The sequence below is a fragment of the Glycine max genome, chromosome 7, assembly GCF_000004515.6.
Source record: "Glycine max cultivar Williams 82 chromosome 7, Glycine_max_v4.0, whole genome shotgun sequence".
NCBI classification, from domain to species: domain Eukaryota; kingdom Viridiplantae; phylum Streptophyta; class Magnoliopsida; order Fabales; family Fabaceae; genus Glycine; species Glycine max.
In genome coordinates, this window is record NC_038243.2 from 13,650,517 (window position 1) to 13,663,763 (window position 13,247).

The 13,247-nt window shown below is 34.5% G+C and overlaps 1 protein-coding gene and 1 long non-coding RNA gene across 4 annotated transcripts; both read left to right on the forward strand.

Moving 5' to 3' along the window:
• Positions 1-2,510: 2,510 nt before the first annotated feature.
• Positions 2,511-4,876, forward strand: LOC106799352 (uncharacterized). 3 transcript variants are annotated; one of them, XR_001389039.3, is made up of 7 exons: positions 2,511-3,506; positions 3,585-3,829; positions 3,912-4,079; positions 4,152-4,256; positions 4,335-4,404; positions 4,497-4,592; positions 4,673-4,876. It is a non-coding gene; the product is annotated as an uncharacterized lncRNA (long non-coding RNA). The 3 variants fall into 3 exon arrangements; XR_005892292.1 differs by having other exon boundaries at positions 3,941-4,079; XR_005892293.1 differs by lacking the exon at positions 4,497-4,592 and having other exon boundaries at positions 2,514-3,506.
• A 5,810-nt stretch (positions 4,877-10,686) lies between these two features.
• Positions 10,687-11,461, forward strand: LOC100818285 (TFIIA-alpha and beta-like factor). The gene is made up of 3 exons (XM_041017491.1): positions 10,687-10,809; positions 11,032-11,202; positions 11,291-11,461. The coding sequence occupies exons 1-3, from the start codon at positions 10,687-10,689 to the stop codon at positions 11,459-11,461; spliced, it is 465 nt and encodes a 154-aa protein (XP_040873425.1).
• Positions 11,462-13,247: the final 1,786 nt, after the last annotated feature.

The following is a 13,247-nucleotide window of genomic DNA, read 5'->3' on the forward strand; positions in this document are numbered from 1 at the left end:
TTCTCAAAGTTTCTAAGTTACCAGAGTGATTACTCTCTGGTAATCGATTACCAGTTATCAGTAATCGATTACCAGTGACCAATTTGGTTTTCAAAATGTTTTCAAATGATTTATAACGTTCCAAAATGATTTTCAAATAGTGTAATCAATTACACTATATTAGTAATCGATTACAAGTGAATCTGAACGTTGGAATTCAAATCCAATTGTGAAGAGTCACAAATTTTCATAAAATACATTGTGTAATCGATTACACCATTGTGGTAATCGATTACCAGTGAATAATTTTAAAGAAAAAGTTAAGAGTTATAACTCTTAACATGGTTTTCTCAAAAGTCATAACTCTTCCAATGGTTTCTTTGACCAGACATGAAGAGTCTATAAAAGCATGACTTTGGCACATGTTCAATACATATAATATATTCTTCCAAACAATCCTTTTTCACAATCTTTCTCTAACCATTGCCCATTGCTTTTTCTTTGCCAAAAAGCTTTCAAAACTTTGTTTTTCTGCAAGTGGAAATTCTGCAGAAAACAAAAGTGTGCTATCTTTTCTTCCTTCTCCCTCTTGCCAAAAGATTCAAAGGACTAGCCGCTTGAGAATTCTTTTGATTCTTCCTTCTCCCTCTAGCCAAAAGATTCAAAGGATTAACCACTTGAGAATTCTTTTGATTCTTCCTCTTCCCTTTAAACAAAAGATTTCAAAGGACTAACCGCCTGAGATATCTTTTGTTTCCCCTTACAAAGATTCAAGGGACTAACCGCCTAAGAATTCTTTGTCTTAACAGATTGGAGGGTACATCCTTTGTGGTATAAGTAAAGGGTACATCTACTTGGGTTGTAATACTGAGAACAATAGAGGGTACATCTCTTGTGGATCAGTTCAAGTGGAGGGTACATCCACTTGGTTGTTCAAAGAGAACAAGGGAGGGTACATCCCTTGTGGATCTTTTCTTGTAAAGGATTTTACAAGGTTATTGGAAATCTCAAGAACCGGTGGTTGCTTGGGGACTGAATGTAGGCACGGGTTGTTGCCGAACCAGTATAAATCTTGTGTTTGTTTTCTTCTTCCCTACACTCTTTAATTTCCGCTGTGCACTTTTTATTTACGCTTTACTTTTGTCTAAGTTATTGTTTTTGTTCTTTACTTTCTCATAACTTAGTAGTAAAGCCTAATTGAATCTAGTAACATTAAGAAGGATAAATTTTTAATTAGTCGAGACACGTTCATAATTAATTCAACCCCCTTTCTTAATTATTCCGAGGCCACTCGATCCAACAAGTGGTATCAGAGCCTGGTTTCTTGAGAAAAGTTTTACAACTTTAAGATTTATGGCCTCCTCAAATTCTCTGTTTCCCAAAGGAAACTCCATCCATAGGCCACCTATCTTTAATGGTGAGGGTTACCATTATTGGAAAACCCGAATGCAAATCTTTATTGAAGCCATAGATTTAAACATTTGGGAAGCAATAGAAATAGGACCTTATGTACCCACCATAGTAGATGCAAGCACAAGCACAACAACAGAAAAACCTAGAGATAAATGGTCTGAAGAAGATAGAAGAAGAGTTCAATATAATCTTAAAGCCAAAAACATTATTACTTCTGCCCTAGGAATAGATGAATATTTTAGAATTTCAAACTTTCTAAATGCAAAGGAGATGTGGGATACACTACAACTCACACATGAAGGCACCACTGATGTTAAGAGATCTAGGATTAATACATTGACCCATGAATATGAACTCTTTAGGATGAACACTAATGAGAACATCCAAAGCATGCAGAAAAGATTCACACACATAGTTAATCACTTTGCCTCCTTAGGAAAAACATTTCCTAATGAAGATTTAATTAATAAAGTTTTGAGATGCTTAAGTAGGGAATGACAGTCCAAGGTAATTGCCATTTCAGAAAGTAAAGATCTTTCTTCTATGTCTCTTGCCACACTTTTTGGCAAATTACAGGAATATGAGATGGAACTCCAACGACTAAATGAAAATGAAGAAACCGACAAGAGGAAACGAATCATAGCACTAAAAGTCTCCTCATCAATGCAAGAGGAAAATGAAGATGAAGAATCAGAAGATGAAGAAGACTTCTCACTCTCTGTGAAGAAGTTTCACAAATTTGTCAAAAAGAGAAGAATCGAGAGGCATCAAAATTTCAACCATGGAAAAAGATTCCAAGAAGATTCTCCAATTCTTAGATGCTACAAGTGCAACCAACTTGGTCACATCAAAGAAAATTGCCCCTCAAACGAGCAATGGCCTGAAAAGAATGAGAAGAAAAGTCATGAAGAAAGAAGATCCAAGAAGGCATATATTGCATGGGATGACAATGACTCATCCGATGGTTCGGAGAAGGAGATCAACCTTCTATCCAAGAACTACAAGAGCGATGAGAACATCTCTCAAGAAGATTAAGCAAAAAGCAAAAGTCTGACTTCCATCTTTGAATATCTAGGCACTTAAATCATGAAAAAGGTAACATCAAAACCATTCTCTTTTAAATTAAGTTGTTTGAAACTTTCCTTTTAATTAACTTGTTTATATGATGACTAACAAAATCTTATTTGTTTGTCTTGGTTAATTGCTATTGTGAATATTTGCTTATATGTTTGATTGAGTTATTTTTCTTTTCTCAAAGCATGAAGTCTATTTTTTTAAACAAATATTTGATGATGTCTATGATTCCTGCAATATTCTTACCAGATGACGTTTGACGCAACAAAGAAAATTACTGAGAAGATTGTAAGTCACTTTCAATTAACAATTGTAATTATATATGTTTATTCTGTGATTGACTAAACAAATAAATGTGTTCTGTACATGATTCATTGGAGGAGCAAGCGTTACAGGGTTCCTTTGTCCCCCATGGACGTCAAGATGTCCTGACTGCTGCCATTGAACGACCAGAACACCCTGGTCATGTGCGTGTTGCTGGAGTCAGTGTGACCATCAAGCAATACTTTGGATCGGCTCCACAAACCTCCCACACTTCTTCCCCTATGGCTCCCATAGAACTAGAGTAGTTGACTCAACAAATCAGGGACCAACTAGAGGAGTCGGTCACAGAAAAAGTGACTCGGCAGTTGATGGCATCCTTCAGCCAGATGCAGTCTCAGTTTCAATCATAGATGCAAGCACAGGGACTTGCGCTGCCTACAGAGCCTGAGGTTGGTCCCTTAGATGCTCGTGTTAGCACAAAGGAGAGTTGTGTTGATCCCTCAGGGAACGATCCAGACACGGGTGAGTCAGACAAATGCGGGTTGTACATTGAAGAAAATCCTCCCCGCCTGGTTGCCCTAGGAAGAGTTTATGAGGGATCCATAACCGTTCACAACATCCCTTTGTTGCATGATCAAGTGAAGGTCGGTGTTGAGGAGGTTAAAGATGCAGCTGCTCCCATTCCTGTACCCACTGACAAGGTTAACTTAGTGGGATAGACACTTAACACCTTCCTTGCTTGGCCGACACATCTGGTGAAGCATTTATTAGAATAGGTATTTTGCTTTCAGTAAATGCTTCTTTTTTCAATTCAATTGTTCACTGTAATTGACTAATGTTAATTCACTTTGTAGGATAAACAGGGAGCTATGGGACTCGCAAAACCTGCATATAGGCTGAATCATGAGGTCGATGATCCCCTGTATTTGATGACATTAACCATCCCACAGCTTTTTTTGAAGCCTTTCCAAATAATGTGGGATGCTACCGTGTTCGGGGTGTTTAATCAAGACTTCCCGTTGTACATAAAGCACGAAGATCTGTCTGAAATTGCACACGATGGTCAATGTCTCAGCACTGTTATACAATTGTGGATTCTGTAAGTCAATTTAGATTATTGTTAATTACTTAAGTTATTGTTTTAAATTCATACATAATTAACTTTGTGTTAACAACAATAGGCATCTGACTGAGACAAGTATGCGAGCAGGGAATTCTGATGTGTATGGATTCCTCGAGCCACAGTCCATCCAGAGATCTAAGCAATTGCAATTTGAATAAGAAAGTTACATGAAAAACTGGATGCGGAATTCAAAATGCGATGTCTACCTAGAAGCCTACCTGAATGGGTAAGTAAAATTGAACAATTAAATTTAAATAACGTATAATACTACAATAACCCATATTTGTATCCACTGCAGTGCACACTGGCAAATGGTGGTCATTTTGCCTAAGGAAAATCTTATTGTCTGGTTTTGTTCCTTGCATAACAGGCCAAACAACTACCTTAAAGGAATAATTAACAGGTCAATGTTGTTTTTCAATACATTTGCATTACCATTACTCAGCAACATCAATATTTTATTGTTCCTTGTATTCAACAGTGCTTTGAAAGGACTTGATGATACTCCATAACCTAAATCCAAGGCTGGTGCTAGCTGGATTGTTGTTAAGGTGATTTAAAGAAAACTTCTACTTATATATATTTTATGTGTGTACACTAATTGTAGTTAACGTTTAATATCTAAATTTCATTATGTATGTAGTGTAATAGACAAAAAGGAAGCACTGAGTGTGGCTATTACGTGATGTACTGGATGTCCACTATAATCTTAGGAAGTTTCAGGAGTAATTGGGAAACAGTAATTGTTTATTTCAAACAAAGTTGATTTTCTTATCATTGGTATTACATTATTAACTTATGCTTTATTTGATCATGCAGTATTTTAATGATGTTAGACCATTGGAAGCAGAGAGATTCAAGGCGTTTCGCATCCAGTAGGCACAGTATTATCTGAAACTTAGAAATCAAACTTAGGATGTTAGGGAACTATGCAATTTTAGGTTACAGTTAGTTTACTAGCTTGCTTTACATTTTTTACAATTGATGTTTCATTTTAACATTGAATAATATTCTTTATTGATAGTTATTAATAAATTATTTATTCATAGTCATCAATGAATGTTTTACAATTGATAGTTTACTAGCTAGCTTTCTGCTAAAAACTGTATCAAATGATATATGTTGTGTTGTGTGTTAAATTTTGGGTTTTTTGTAAAAACAGAAAGTGTATTTTAAAAAATCTTAATAACAACATCGATTTTTTAAGAAAATCGATGTTAATATAGCAAACAACATCGTTTTTTACGAAAAAACAATGTTAACGTATAAGTCAAAAAACCGATGTTGTTTGTCTATATTAACATTGGTTTTCTTAAAAAACCAATGTTAATATCCAAAACGTTAACATCGGTTTTGTTAAAAAACCGATGTTAACTTATACGTTAACATCCATTTTTGTTAAAAACCGATGTTAACATTTTTTTGTTAACATCGATTTTTTAACAGAACCGATGTTAACATTTGGACGCTAACATCGATTTTTGTACTATCAATTTTGTACAAAAACCAATGTGAACTGTCAACATTCATACATTTTTTTTGTATAATTCTTATTATATAACATCAGTTATTTAAATAACTAATGTGATCAATTTTACATTAACATCGGTTTTAAAAAATCGATGTTAACGATAATACTTTTAACATCGGTTAAAAACCGATGTAGAAAGTCATAAATAACCGATGTAAAAAACATATTTTATAATAGCAACTAGTTCTTTTTTTGGGTACATAAAGTAACTAGCTATTTGAAGAAAAATAATCAATATAACTAATTAAAGGCAAAAAAAAAAAATAGGTTAAATTTTGTTATTTGGGTGTTAATGTGTTAACATATAGTATTTTACATAACATTAATAAAATGAAAATTTTGAATTTTTCGAGTCAATTTAAATTACTTTTAATTAAATTTGACAATGTATTCAATTCAATTTAAACTAAGTCAGACTTTATTTTCTTATATTCTATCCAACCGAATGACTTTTTCGTTGAAAAATGAATCTAAACTGCAAATCCCTTCTACACCAAAGAATGGAGATTTGATGGATAAAGGCACATAGGTCACGAAGAATAGAGAAAATAAAAATAAGAGAAATGGAGAAGGTACGAAATAAACCAAATTAAAAGATAAATTAGTAGCCAAATTGGATTACAAATTACAACATCCACTACTAGAAAAGCAACATTCTTTGACTAGAAGACGACATCGGTTATTCAGGGACCGTTGTAGAATACACGCGGTGGTATTTTTGTAAATACCATGAAATGAATGACATCGTTCTTGGCAAAGACCATAGTGGTATTTGACGTGACTCATTAAACGACTATGTTGTTGTAAACAACGTCGTCGTATACCCATACACTCATTCAATATAACGTCGTTTGTTAACACAACACCGTCTTTGATTGTATTTTTTAAATTGTTTTTTATCTCCAAAAACCTTCATCTTAGAACCCTAGCTGTGTAACCCCCTTCATCCCTAGTTGCGTAACCCCCTTCATCTTAGAAAAAGGTCTTCGTCTCCGCCGTTGTGGCAAAATGGGTCATATGCGTCCAATCAGAGGTTCCATTTCTCTTCCTTCTTTCGCACCGAAGTTCCAATCGTCGTTGTTAGGGTTTTTCCTCGTTGTTTGAGAGAGACGTGTTGGATTTGTGATGACAACCCTATCCCTGACCGCGACCTTTGCCTTTGCCCATGTATGGAGTTTCCTATTCTCTGCTTTTTTTTAGGTTAAGTAATTATTCACGCTTCGTTCGTATCTTTCTTTCGTCTATTGTTTTCAAGCTTCATTCTTTTCTTAAGCTTGACCGTGAACATTTCCATTTTTTTCTCTCGATAATCGCATTTTCTTGCTACTTGTTGCTGATCATTGGGCTATTGTAGCTTCTATTTTGTCGACTCATTTCATTCTGTTGTGATTGTTAGCTTAATTAGCTTACCCTGCATTGGATTATGATCATGTCATATGTAATGAACAAAATTCGACTTCTCTATATATGCAATTAAAAAACTTTTTACTTTTTAACAATAATCAATTAATTATTATTGTTATTAATATTAAGAATTTTTTTTGGCTTCTCTATTCAAAGATCCTTATTTGAATTTGTTACGTTAGTTTAGCTGTTGGGATGGGTAATTTTGGGTTACCGGAATTCAACATTTACCCACGATGCATTACGGCTTTGCATTTAATTATGCTTTAATTGCATTTGCATTGTCTTATAGGAAATGTCTTCTACTTTCTTGATCTTTGTAGAAGAGAAGAAATGTTTCTCTATGCGTTTGGTGGAAGCAGAAAGAATTTTCAAGTCATTTTTATATTTTGAAATGCAGGTTAGGTGTTGCTGGGACTTCAATGGCAGTGACCAAAGCACAAAATCCTCTTCTTGGAGAAAACACATGTGGTTCCTTGTTAAAAAAGCTTTAGGTAACTAAGTTAATTCAGCTTTTCATCTGTGTCACTTAAGATGCAAATGCTCTACAGAATAATGGGATAAATTAATTACATTTTCTTTATTCGCTTTAGGAAATATGGGATGAGGTTGGTGAGAGCAACGAGACAAGATGCTTCTTCAGTTGGAGCATGAGTGCTTGGAAGTGTACAAGAGAAAGGTTGAGCAGGCTGCCAAGTCAAGGGCGCAGCTACTTTAAGCTTTGTCTGATGCTAAGCTTGAGCTTTCCACTCTTCTATCAACACTTGGAGAAAAGAGCTTGGCTGGAATTGTTAGTAACTACTTGACTATGTCTTATATTGTTAGTAAAGTGGCAAACTAATTTCCTATGCATATTTTTTATTCTTTCACAGACTGAGAATACTTCTGGAACTATCAAAGAACAGCTTGCAACTATAGCACCAGTACTTGAACAATTATGGCAACAAAAGGAAGAAAGAATTAAGGAGTTCTTGGATGCACAAGGTAAAAAACAGAGGTTGCACAAGGTAATGCATTTAGAACATTTCTTCTCCTTAATTTTTATTTATGCAATAGTTGTTAAATATATAAGCTCTCAAATGTTAGGAATTTTGATATACTGTGGTTTTTGTCTTGCTAATCGTGTGTGTGTTTTCAAGAAATCACCATCAATTCTCACTTTGACACCCCAGAGTGGCATTACCTACTAAATGTTTTGCATTCATTACTTGCTAGACTTTTAATCTAATACCATTTTCTTTACTTTTAATCTAATGGATATTTTGTTTATATTATTTGACATTTTTCTAGTTTTCTGTTTTATTTCAGGGTTTTGCATCTCTCCCTACAGGAATACAGTTAAAACTCTATAAATTAATAATGTCAGGATCGGAGAAATTTATTAATTTAGAGAGTTATTAATTTATCGATAAATTAATAACTATTAATTTAAAGAGTTTTTAAGTAATTATACTGTACATACCAAACAAAAAGGCAAATTAGTCTATGCCTCTTAGAATTATGTTGCAACGAACCTTGGGACTCAATGTAAATTAGTAACTACTATGTTCATATGCATTGGAAATCAATAATGACTTTTGAAGTATAGTAAATGTAAACAAGAGGAACAAATATGTTCAATGTATTCTTAAGCAAGTTTGACATATATAAATTACTATTGGAAAATCATCCATGTCTTAAGCAACTATTGAATCATATTTCAATAGAGTGTAATATATTTTTTTCAGTTTCTATGAATTATTAATTTATGATTTTCTTGGGACCGAAAATTATAAAGGGATCTCATGAAAAATTATCATCTTATTATTTTATCGAGCTTTTCAATTTTTTACATTGACCCAAGTCAGGACCGGACAAATTTATTATTTTAGAGAGTTTATTAATTTACCGAGTATTAATTTAAAGAGTTTCTACTGTATGTGTATCTAGTATGAATCAACCAGTGTCCTATGAGCAGGTTGTTGCATGGAAAGTCCTCAATGGTGATGATTATAATCACTGCCTAGCCTTCATGTTCATGAATTTGGTGAATCCTTGTTTGATAACAGCCAATGTCTCACGATGGCATTTTTTTAACTAATTATTTTAACCATTTATACACTGTGAATGAATTTGGATATATGATGGTCATCATTTAGTTTGAAGACAAAGTAACTTTTATATGGGACTATTTTAATATCACTCTAGTTCTTATTGAGTTTGTGTTTTTATGTGGTATATAAGCAATTTTTGCATGTTGAAGTGTGTATTTAAGTTATTTTGGTTACAAAGTTTGCTAGCTGTTTTGTAATTAAAATTTTTACTCTTTTTGTCTAATCTAATTTTTAGCTAAAGAATATTGCTTCAAACTAAGCTTCGAAACAAATTATTTAAAGAGTTTAATGTACATGATAATTTTATATCATCATTTTATCATAAATTATGGTATTAATTATTACATATGCTATGAAAGGTGGGCATATCAAGCATAACCGCTAATGAAAGAGAGGGCATATCAAGCATAACCACTAATGAAACTTGTGATCCTGCTAGGCGCAACAGTAACATTCTTTCAACTCAAGTTGTCAGTGAGGGCGAGTAGCTTGGAACAAAGTTGATAATAGCCAAACATCAGGTACTATAGTTAAGGATTCATGGCAGAACTTTGGCTTGATTAGTTGATTCACTATTTTCATCCACGCGATTAATAAGGTTTAATATGGTCAAAAACTAAAATTTTGTTGAATAATTTACAATTCTGAGCACCACTTCAATGAAGCCACTGCCAGGTATATACCCTTTTAATGAAGACAAAATAGTTATTACTCTTTGTGGTTGCTTTAATTTGTGTCCACTTTTAACATTTTGATGGGTGTGAAATAGTGTGATTCATTGAATGAAAACAGGCGTGATGAAAGAGAGGACACATGCGCTAGATAATAAGGGCTAGGAACCAGAAAAGCATCTCCAGCATCAGCCAAACAAAACATTATTACCTCATGTGCTCTTGTGGCCCCTCCACTCATCAATATACGGTAAGGATCAAATCTCACTCTCCCACCTCTCACTTCTGACATGAAATTTTCCATAGCCTGCTTAAAACTACGGAAATCCATATATTAATATTATATGATATGATGATAATTGATAAAATATCAATTTTAATTTAGTTTCCTAGCTAAAACATGTTCCAAATCATTGTGATCATATATAGTCACAAATTAATTAGTTAGCCTACATTTCTGAACTCTGGCAATCCATGATAGTCTTGAAAGTTTGCAATATATTTGAACTGGTTTACTCCTTCAGCAATGCAAATGGAGGCCTTAGGATTGTTCCTTATCCACTCTTGAATCATATCAAAGCTCAACTGCAAATTTAAGAGAATTTATAGCAGGGAGCGGCATGTGAGATTATTGTTGGTATATATAATAAGGTGGAAAAGTCCACTTCAAACATTATGAATGTTAAGGTGACAAATGATATATAAATAGAGTGAATAGGAAATTTAGTCCCTGAGATTGTAACCAGTTTGCATATTAGTCCCTGATTTAAATTTTAATTCATAATAGTCCCTAACTTTACCTCCGTTATGCAAATAAGTCCCTGCTATTAAAATCTAATTTCCTTCGTTAGTCAAATGTCTATCTGGCAAACCTCAGTCCACGTAAGCATCCCAGTGTGGCAAGTTTGAGTCCAAGTCAACAATCCTATATGGCAAGGCAAGGACTGAATTGAAAAATTAGGTTAAAAAGAAATCAAAAATGAAGCAAACCCATTTTTCCTGTCAATCTCTGTCTTTGTCCGCCTCAGCTTTCACTCCAAACCCTAACCAACCGATCTCTTTCGCCGATCCCAGAAACCTTCTGAATCGTTTAATTGACGCTACGCCGTGGAATCTGGGCGAAACAAATCCACGATGGCAGCCTCCACCACCAGCCAGGTCTACATCCAGGTAATCGACGATGTCGTGAACAAGGTCCGCGACGAGTTCGTCAACAACGGTGGTCCCGACGACGAAGTTCTCAAGGAGCTTCAATCTGTAATACTCACTCTTCTCTTCCTGTTAATTACTGTTCATCTGATTCTATTTTATTTCCCCGCCTTGTTTTTTCACATTTACGTGATCAATGAATTTCTAGGTAAATTGAAATTTCTAAGTAAATTAGGGCCTCGATCTGAGCATTTACGTGCTTTTTGTTTGGTTTACGAGTTTTTTTTTCTTCAATCGTTTGTGTTGTACTACAAATTTTCTTATGATTAGATATGGGAATCGAAGATGATGCAAGCTGGTGCCATTGTTGGTCTCATAGAAAGGTCCGGGGCGCCTAAGCCAACGCCTGGTGGTCCAATTACTCCGGTTCATGATCTTAACATGCCTTATGAGGGGACTGAGGAGTATGAAACTCCCACAGCGGAAATGCTTTTCCCCCTTGTAAGTTTGAGCCCATTATTATTATGAATTTGTGAGTTACACGACGTGTTTTATGAAGATTGTTGATATTGGATTTTGAATGCCACAGACGCCATTGCAAACTCCTCTTCAAACCCCTTTACCAGGAACTGTGGATAACTCAATGTATAACATTCCCACTGGACCTAGTGACTACCCGTCTGCTGGAAATGAGCCTGGTGCAAATAACGAGATAAAAGGTGGAAGGCCTGGTCCATACATGGTAAAGCTCATTTTGTGATTCCAAGATGATGGATTACCTGTTTATGTTTGACCACTGTTTTACATTTCACTTTCATAGTATTTTAAATAGATGTCTGGCACAGTGCATAAACTCTTTATCCAAAACCATGTGCATGGTGGTACTACTACTTTTGTTCATCTTTACTTTCGATGCATTTATTATTTATATTGCCCATACAATCTTTTACAACAACCTCCTCCTTCTCCGTGGACGAACTAGAACCAGAACCAAAGGGCTCCACTTGACGTCAATATTGGTAAGTCCCATTTTGAATTTAATTTGGAACATGCTTTTAAACAATATGTGGCTTTACAGTAATGACGTGCATATTACTGTAGCTTACGTGGAAGGGCGGGATGAGGCGGAAAGAGGAGCTTCAAATCAACCTCTGACACAGGTAAGCATCTTGGTGAGGTCTTTCAGAAAAATGATTTGTTTTCAAATTTGAAGACCTCCTGGCGGAGTTTCTTTCATGAAGTCAGAGAATGTTACTTCTTTCTCCCTATAACATTTTTATCAGTATTTCTTGTCTTGAATTGACCTGAAAAGAGAGAACGTAGAACCCACGTAACATTTACATATTATTGGTGTTTGGGAAAACATGAAGGACTTCTTCATGTCCTCGGGGAAGCGAAAACATGATGAAATTGCTTCTCAATATAATGCTGGTGGATATATACCTCAGCAAGATGGAGCTGGAGATGCTGCTTCTCAATGGCACCTGTAATTCACCAAAGCAGACCTCAGTGCCACATTGGACAGCCTACGTGTGCCACCTATACACCTCACTAACGTCGTCACCTGAGAATTTAATGACATGGACTATTTTGCAAAACTTATGTAAAGTTAGGGACTATTATGAATTAAAATTTAAGTCAGGGACTAATATGCAAACTGGTTACAATCTCAGGGACTAAATTGCCTATTCACTCTATATAAATATATATACCCTAATAAATTTGACGAGTTGTATATGCTTGCAGATTGCAGCTTTCAAGAATGGGTCACTACTAGAAAAGCTATGTTCTACGCTATCACACGGTGCTCCACACTCTTGTACTTACCATTGGTGATAATCTTGCCCTTCACATGAGAGATGCAACGAAGTTGAGTAAACAAAATTTAGTCTTCAAACCAAATCTTCTTTCTCATTTTTTTCAACATAATGATTGATGTATAGGTTCTTGAGCAATTCTATGTTTGGTGAATTTTATGAGTCCTACTAAAAAACTTGGGCTCACTCCTTGTATCTTTTTTTTTCACTCACTCTACTTTGGATGATCTCTTCTATCCATACTTGTACTTTGTCATCTTTTCTGTCTAATAAATTTTCTATTATCTATCCCCAACAAAAGGCTCTTGAGAGAATTCATTGTTTCTGAATTTTTGTTTCTTTGCACTTTTGCGGCAAAAAGAGATCCTAATGATACAGAGAATGCTATGCTTGGGGCAGTGGCTGGTACTACATATATATTAAAAGCTTTGTTGAAATATTCAATGATTCTTTGATATTTATGTTCATTCTTCAAGTACATGCTACTCTTTACTTCCTCGAATTTATGTCAAACTTGTATAGCTGAATTCATATGAAATTTCTATTCTTTTATCTTGGCTTCTTATAATAGGATATCATAATCAGTAATTATAAATACTGATTTTAATATTAGATAATAATATTTATTGATTATATATTAGCAATATTGATAATATTGTAATTATAAATACTGATTTTAATATTACATAATAATATTTATTGATTATTATCAATATTGATAATATTAAA